At 41.7% G+C, this 7520-nt stretch overlaps 1 protein-coding gene across 1 annotated transcript; it reads left to right on the top strand.

Moving 5' to 3' along the window:
* The first annotated feature begins 1583 nt into the window (after window positions 1-1583).
* mat2ab (methionine adenosyltransferase II, alpha b) lies at window positions 1584-7153 on the top strand. The gene is made up of 9 exons (XM_034238237.1): window positions 1584-1845; window positions 2547-2624; window positions 3366-3488; window positions 3565-3677; window positions 3803-3946; window positions 4027-4245; window positions 4330-4512; window positions 4617-4750; window positions 5352-7153. Exons 1-9 carry the CDS (start codon window positions 1755-1757, stop codon window positions 5452-5454), a joined length of 1188 nt encoding a protein of 395 aa, XP_034094128.1. The 5' UTR covers window positions 1584-1754; the 3' UTR covers window positions 5455-7153.
* Window positions 7154-7520: the final 367 nt, after the last annotated feature.

Raw genomic sequence — 7520 nt, 5'->3', positions numbered from 1 at the left:
ACAGGGCTTTAAGGGTCGAAGTGAGATGGGAGCTTTTTGAGTAAAGCATAATCAAGTTAAATTAGGATTGTATGCGCTGCTCTTCTCTCCACTTACCAGTTTTACCTTTGTTGCAAATGTATTTACAGGTTAATATGGTTATACCAGGAAAGAGCATGTTCTGATTTTCCTGTGATAGCTCAAATAAATGCAGTTTATTAGATTTACCATACCAGTGTTGGTTTATACCACCGCTTACTCAGGTTTCTGGGACATATTTATATTTGTTGACTCCTGCTTCACACAAAGACAGTTTTAAATGACACATCCGGAATAATAGAAGTCCTTAACTTTGGATGTCCATTTAACATTGAACCCCTAAGCTTTAAAGAAGCCTTCTAATTAATATATGTTTGTCCCAGTTGTTTATTAAATGAGAGCTTTTAAGCAGAATTGTCCTGTTTGTAGAATGACAGCCAGTCCTCTCTTCTTCCACCTGCTCCAAACAGAACATGAGATGAAATGGGAAGAGTGGTCAGCCTGAGAAACATCAAGTGTCAGGCATTTGAACAATATAGGTTTGTTTTGCAAATAAATGACATCTTTGCCAGTATTTTATTTTTATGAATGAACACATTGATTTATTGTTAGGATTAAGATTAGGTTTATGTTTTGGTTATCGTGAAAGTATGCCATTGTATTTATACATTGATGGTATTATGGCTGGGACAAAACACACAAAGGATTGTTTGGGTGTTGGTGGCATGGTGGTGGAGAAGTTTAAAATGCAAGTCCTGCTGTTTTAGTTTTAGTCAGATCCAAACATATTATCATTGAAGATTGGTAGGGTGTCTAGCTTGTGAATCTAATGTAAAATGACAACACAACTTGTGACTATTATTACATCATCTACTTTTCCTATCAACACATTTCAGTCTAACAATGACATACACACTTAAGGTGCGATATTTTTCCCCCTCAAAGACGTTGATAAAGCACGGCGCTCTACGAGTTTGAGGGACCTGTATTTGAGTATTAAATGTTTTGCTTCTTTGTACTTATACCCCACTACAATTCAGAGGTAAACAAATGTAGTTTTAATCCACAACATTTATTTCATACCTTAAGTTTTGTAAATTTGGATCAATGATATTAAATGTAATCAACAATTGATAAAACCTAAAAGTCACACCTGGAGTAAATCCACAAGCTACCTTGCAGCATACACAAGTAGTACAATTAGCAGCTTTACCAGCTTTGATAAACACATTATTGCATCAATAATTATAATCAAAACACATAATATATATAATTCTGAAATGGGCCAATCTGCATAATGAGTATTTTTACTTTTGGTACTTTAAGTATATGTTGATGCTATTACTAAGTAGGATTTAGAATGCAGGACTTTTGGTTGTAACAGAGTATTCTTGCTCTCTGGTACTTTTACTTCACTACACACTCTACTTCTGATATGTTTGATAGCACATGGTCGCTGTATGACTGCCATTCGGCAATGCATCTCCCTGTTACAGTATGCAACCTTACACTGTATGCTGCAAGCCCTGTGATTGGCTCGATGGTATGGCCCGCCTCCTGATGACGTCAACGCGTCAGACTTTATCCTTAAATAGTGGAGCTCTGCGCCATGAGGCTCACGCTTGAGGATCAATACACCGAGAAACGAGGACAGTCCTATAGAAGAGGCTCTGCTAGCTGAAGAGATATCTTCATATTCAAGTTTTACATAGCAGCAGCAGCAGCCGTTATCGACAATGAACGGACAGTTGAATGGTTTTCATAACGCCCTCATTGATGAGGACTGTTTCTTGTTCACCTCAGAGTCTGTCGGGGAAGGACATCCCGGTAAGCGCACACACATACACAGGTTTATCTGGTTTATCTGGTTTATTAGCCACACTAATAACTGTATTTTAACGACGCTTTCTCCCTAACATATAGTACATGTTAACAGTTAACTGCAACATGACTTACTGGAGTATACATTAATATATTTGGACGTTACGGCCTTTTCCGTTAGCTGGGCCGGTTTCCAGAGAGCATGCGCTACTTGTAGCTAGCTTTAATGTTAGCTCGCTAATCTTGACTGATCCCATCTGTGCGCCGACTGGAAACACACATCTAATTGTATCCGTCAATCACTGATTGGATGATTGGCCGATACCATTACAATATCATTTTTGTTTAACGTTTTCCTGAACGTGCCAAATCTTCCAGGGCTATTCCTGAAGCACGCGAGGCACAATGGTTGGCCCAAACAGCAGGGAACCATGGTGTATGTTTATTAACTGGCATTTAGTGTCGATAGATACAATTACTTCATTGTTTAGAAGTGTGTATCGCGCTTGCCTTTTGGTCCCCAGGTAGTTGCGCGCCCTCCTTTCCCCATCACATGTGTTCTCATGCTGAAATGGCGACTCTCGAATGGCTCCGAGCCACTCCCCCTGCGCGAAACTGGCGCTAACGTGCCTCAGTTTACATGCACATGGGTTTGCTGCAGTCTTTTGTTGTTTCCGGTGTTAAGTTGCATTGTTGTTGTTTTTCAGACAAGATCTGTGATCAGATCAGTGATGCAGTTCTTGATGCTCATCTCAAGCAGGACCCTGATGCCAAAGTTGCATGTGGTAAGTACGATGTTAAATGTACTTGTATAATGCTTTATCCAGTCTTTACGAACCCTAAAAGTGCTTTGTCATACTAAAAGTCATCATTCACACTTCTTTCATACAGAGCAATGTGCCTATTGCTCAAGTAAGCTTGCATTCATATACACAGCAACATATCTTGCCAAAGGATACATCAACATGTTGGGTGCTTTCACACCGTAGTACTTTTCCCAGGAATAGTTCCGATAGTTCTTGGGATTTTGATTTCACACCAAAAAGATCTGGAACTAGAACCTAGTTCATGCGAACCTTTTCAGTCCCCTGCATTATTACCATTAGCCCAGCGCACCATCGGAGAGAGACTAACTTATGGCAACACAAAATAAAGCGGTGGAGTGATGAGGAGGTGTCGGTGCTTCTGGCGATTTACCCAGGACTCCGGGAGGCAGTATACGCCGTGAAATTGTTTGCGGCCTGCCAATAAACCCAAAGCAGAAGAAGTGACGTCAGCGGCTTCATTTGCCTAATCCTCCCTCAGGGACTTATTCCGGTGTGAACGCAATCTACTAGGACAGTTCTAAAGACTAAAGAGTTTGGCGGGGCTAAGTACGGCAAAGTACTTGGTGTGAAAGCGACTGTTGACGGCATAGGGCTTGGATCGAACCCGCAACCTTCCGATTGTAATTTTGTCCCCCTTTCTGTTTGCTCAGTACACTTGTTGACATTACCTTGTTTTTGCATCCTTCTTGCCTGTTGCAGAGACAGTTGCCAAAACTGGGATGATCCTATTGGCCGGTGAGGTGACATCACGTGCCAACGTGGACTACCAGAAAGTTGTTCGTGACACAATCCGCCAAATTGGATATGACGACTCCTCTAAAGGTGTGGCACATTGTTGTTTATTTGATTGCCTAATCTGCTAGCTGGTGTTTAATCTGCTGCTCTGTCTCCTGCACAGGTTTTGACTACAAGACCTGCAATGTTCTTGTGGCCTTGGAGCAGCAGTCTCCTGACATCGCTCAGGGTGTTCACATTGACCGCAATGAGGAGGACATAGGGGCAGGGGACCAGGTCAGTAGGGGCACACATTATTTTTGTCAGACATATCTCTACTAAAGTTAGTTTACTTCAAAAAAAAATCTTTTTAGAATAGATGTATTCTTTTTTTAACCGACTAAATGTCTCTTGCTCTGCAGGGCTTGATGTTTGGATATGCCACGGATGAGACTGAGGAGTGTATGCCTCTCACAATTGTCCTTGCCCACAAACTGAATAGTAAGATGGCCGAGCTGCGTCGCAATGGCACCCTTCCATGGCTCCGGCCAGACTCAAAGACACAGGTAAAGCTGATGTACTTGCTCTTATAAGCTACTATACATTTACTTTAGTGCGATTTAGCTAGTTCTTTATCCCTGCACAGGTTACCGTCCAGTACCGCCAGGACCATGGCGCCATGCTTCCAATGCGTGTGCACACCGTTGTGGTCTCTGTTCAGCATGATGAAGATATTTGCCTAGAGGAGATGAGAGACACCCTGAAGGAAAAGGTGGTCAAAGCTGTGGTTCCATGCATCTATTTGGATGATGACACAATCTACCATCTGCAGCCCAGCGGACGATTTGTTATTGGAGGCCCGCAGGTGAGGTGTCAGTAGGGTGTGGCTTTGAAATCATAGTTAGCCTTGGGGGTACATACCTGTGTAACAACTATTTCTTTATTACAGGGGGATGCCGGCCTGACGGGGCGTAAAATCATTGTTGACACTTATGGAGGCTGGGGAGCCCATGGCGGTGGGGCCTTCTCTGGGAAGGATTACACCAAGGTGGACCGCTCGGCTGCTTATGCCGCACGCTGGGTGGCCAAGTCTCTAGTGAAGGCTGAGCTCTGCAGGAGAGTGTTGGTCCAGGTAAGCGGTAAACTCAACGCACTTCGTTTTAGAGAGGGGCGACAAAGAGGTTCCTCTCTGAAGTGTTTCTGCTTGATATAATACATGTGCGTGTGTTGTATTAGGTTGCCTATGCCATTGGAGTTGCCCATCCCCTTTCCATTTCTATCTTCCACTACGGGACCTCAAAAAAGAGTGAGAGGGAGCTGCTTGATATTGTGAAGAGGAACTTTGACCTTCGTCCTGGAGTTATTGTCAGGTAATGTATATCCATCCCCTGAAGCCACCTGTTACTTAGTGGAACAGCAGATCCTTCCGGTTTGCTGTGCCTTGTGTTTTATTGAATTGCCCTGCACAGGATTTCGTTTATTTTATGTAAAGTATTTAGAAACTCTGCAGAGCCATTATAATTCTTCTTTTGCTAACGTTAGCAATTATTATAATTTGTTTTGATCAACTACTTTACCCTATCTAATTCTACTGAAGTTATATGGCTTAGTGTTGAAGGTCACACATGTGGGCATTGGTGGCAAAAGGTCTCATTAATCCGTTATGCATGGCATATTTTGTATAGAAGCCCTGTAGCTTATAGTTTGATAAGCATCCTTTTTGTAAGCCGTAGAGTGGTTTGCCGCTGCAGTCACCACACTGCTCAGGGCTGAGTGTGGTCTTCATGGTAAGTGTCGACGCTTCACGTGTTTCCCTCTATTCCAGCTGGTCCAACGAACATGATTTTTAATTGATTTTTGTTATGCTTTTTGGTGGCTCTCGACATTCTTATTAGCTATTGTGAGAATGCTTATGTGCATTTGAAGTCACTAGGTGCGACTGCTGCTAAATGTGTTGATTATGTATTCCAGGGAGCTGGATCTGAAGAAGCCCTTGTATCAGAGGACCGCAGCCTATGGCCACTTTGGCCGAGACTCCTTCCCATGGGAGGTGCCCAAAAAACTCAAATACTAAACATGTTAAGCTTTTCCCCCCAGGCCTGTTGGTGTATACTACAGAGAAGCCTCCTAGGTTCCGGGGGTGAAATGCCCTTGTCTCTCTCATAGTAATGGCATCTTTATCTCATGAATCCTTCCTCACTCCTACTCCCTCCTTTTGTCTTCTTGCTGTTTCATACTTTGTCATAGGAGGCATGCCTCAGAAACTTGATGTTTAAACAATTGGATGAGTTCCATGAACTCATGCACCATCGTGCTCAATGTTTTCCATGTCCTGAGGTTCCCCTGCTTTATGTAGTAAACGCTGAGTAGCTGTGCTCAGTTGTTCTCCTTTTGGCATTCCACACTCAAAAAGCGTCTGTCTTCTATTTAGTGTCAGCGATCTTAGACGGTATGCAATGCATCTTAGGCTTTAAGCGACACCCCCACTGAATTCAATGGTGCTACTAATGTAAGGTGTCTGTGCGACGTTTACATTTTGTAGATCAATGTAAAGGCCTAATTTGATAGTTGGAGGTCCTTCTCATCTGGCACCATCTAAATAAGTTTAGTGTCTCTCTAAACATTCCTCCTTTTTGTTTAGTCCTGTACAATTATTCCCCCGACCCAGTGTTCTCTTCCTCTTTTGTTTTTATTCCCCTGTCTATGTGGAGGATGCTAAAATGGCACAATTAAAATTGTAAGGGTTGTTGCTGTTTTCACAAAAAATGCTATGCATTGCAGGCTAATAGGTGAGCCAATCCTAAATAATCAAGCTCTCGAATGAGCATAAAGCCTCAGATGCCCCTCCAGACCTTTGCTGATTTCTGACGTAATACAGAAAAGTCAGAAGCTGCTATGTCACTGCTCTGGTCTGCAGAGGTATTTGTTATACTTGATAGTAATAGTAAAGATTGGATTGATTATGCATTGAAATTCAATTTTAAATGAGTCCTTTTTTTTAAATGTAGTTTCACTTGAATTGTTATGGTTTGAAGTGACGAAAGGTCCTCTTGCTCCTCGAGTGTATGGATGGCAGGTGTAGCTACAGAGAAACCTGGTCCCATCTTTGTTCTTCAAGGAGTGTGTTCTTTGCCACAGTCTTATTGGCTTAAAGTCAACCCTTAACACTATTTATTTGTTCTCTGAAACTCAGCGTGGATACAGAGAAGCCGATGTTTCAGAAGGCAGCTTTAAAAACATATGGCTATTGAATCTTCAATTCCTTTTGACTTGACCATTTTTCAGTGTTTTTGCTTGATGCTCCAGAGTGTTGTACAGAAAAGCTCTGGTCCGCCTCAAGATGAAAGTGCCACTGGCTGTTGTCAATGACTATCTTTTTTATTTTTGGACTGTAGATTATATTTTTCAGTGAATTGGTTTTGAAATCTCATTTAAAATGTCTGGTGCAATCCTTTAGCTTTTACCTATCCGCAAGGAATGGCAACATTTGGTTGGTGTAGTACAGAGAAACCAGCCTTGTTTACAGTCGTCCCATGTGAAGGATAGGTTCAAGTTTAGGTTGTCCCCTTTTTACCACTCAGAAGCCATCCCGTTGGCTACAGTAAGTGTAAGAGTGCCTTTTCTATTTCCTCTACTCCTCTTCTTTGCTCTTTCTCTCCTCCTACCAACATGCGCTCAACTTCCAGAGGAACAAGTAGCTCATACTGTATTGTGCTTCATGTCTAGACTGAGTAGTTTCCTTATGCTCTGTAATAAACTACTCCTTTCAAACATCTGTGTCATCATGGTTTCTTTTCTATTTTGATTTTACAGTGCACAAAAATGTTAAGACTTTATCCATACACGATCAATCATTATAAACATTTTTGCACATACCGTAAGCATTTGATAAAGTTGCCCTTTATCAGTAATAGGGCTTTTACTGAGGTATGTGAAAAATGAAGGCTGTAATACTAGCTAACTATTTATTGTGATTTATATTCTGTTATGTTATTTAGAAATCCCCCATCCTTGTTGGGTACACAAGCGAATGTTAGTCATATAATACATATATTACTGCTGATGCTTTTTTATTTAGTTTTCAATAATTGGAATTAAAGTCAATAATTTCATTAGCAAAGTTGTCCAGTATAGCAAACC

The sequence above is a fragment of the Gymnodraco acuticeps genome, unplaced genomic scaffold (genome assembly GCF_902827175.1).
Source record: "Gymnodraco acuticeps unplaced genomic scaffold, fGymAcu1.1, whole genome shotgun sequence".
NCBI classification, from domain to species: domain Eukaryota; kingdom Metazoa; phylum Chordata; class Actinopteri; order Perciformes; family Bathydraconidae; genus Gymnodraco; species Gymnodraco acuticeps.
Note: the sequence above shows the minus strand (reverse complement) of the source record. Positions and strands in the feature narration are given on the sequence as shown.

Excerpts from the sequence above, each read along its gene's own strand:
- mat2ab (XM_034238237.1), top strand. The coding sequence starts at position 1,755 with ATGAACGGACAGTTGAATGGTTTTCATAACGCCCTCATTGATGAGGAC. Across the intron at positions 3,489-3,564 it reads ATATGACGACTCCTCTAAAG|GTTTTGACTACAAGACCTGC; the intron begins GTGTGGCACATT and ends TCTCCTGCACAG. Across the intron at positions 4,751-5,351 it reads CGTCCTGGAGTTATTGTCAG|GGAGCTGGATCTGAAGAAGC; the intron begins GTAATGTATATC and ends TATGTATTCCAG.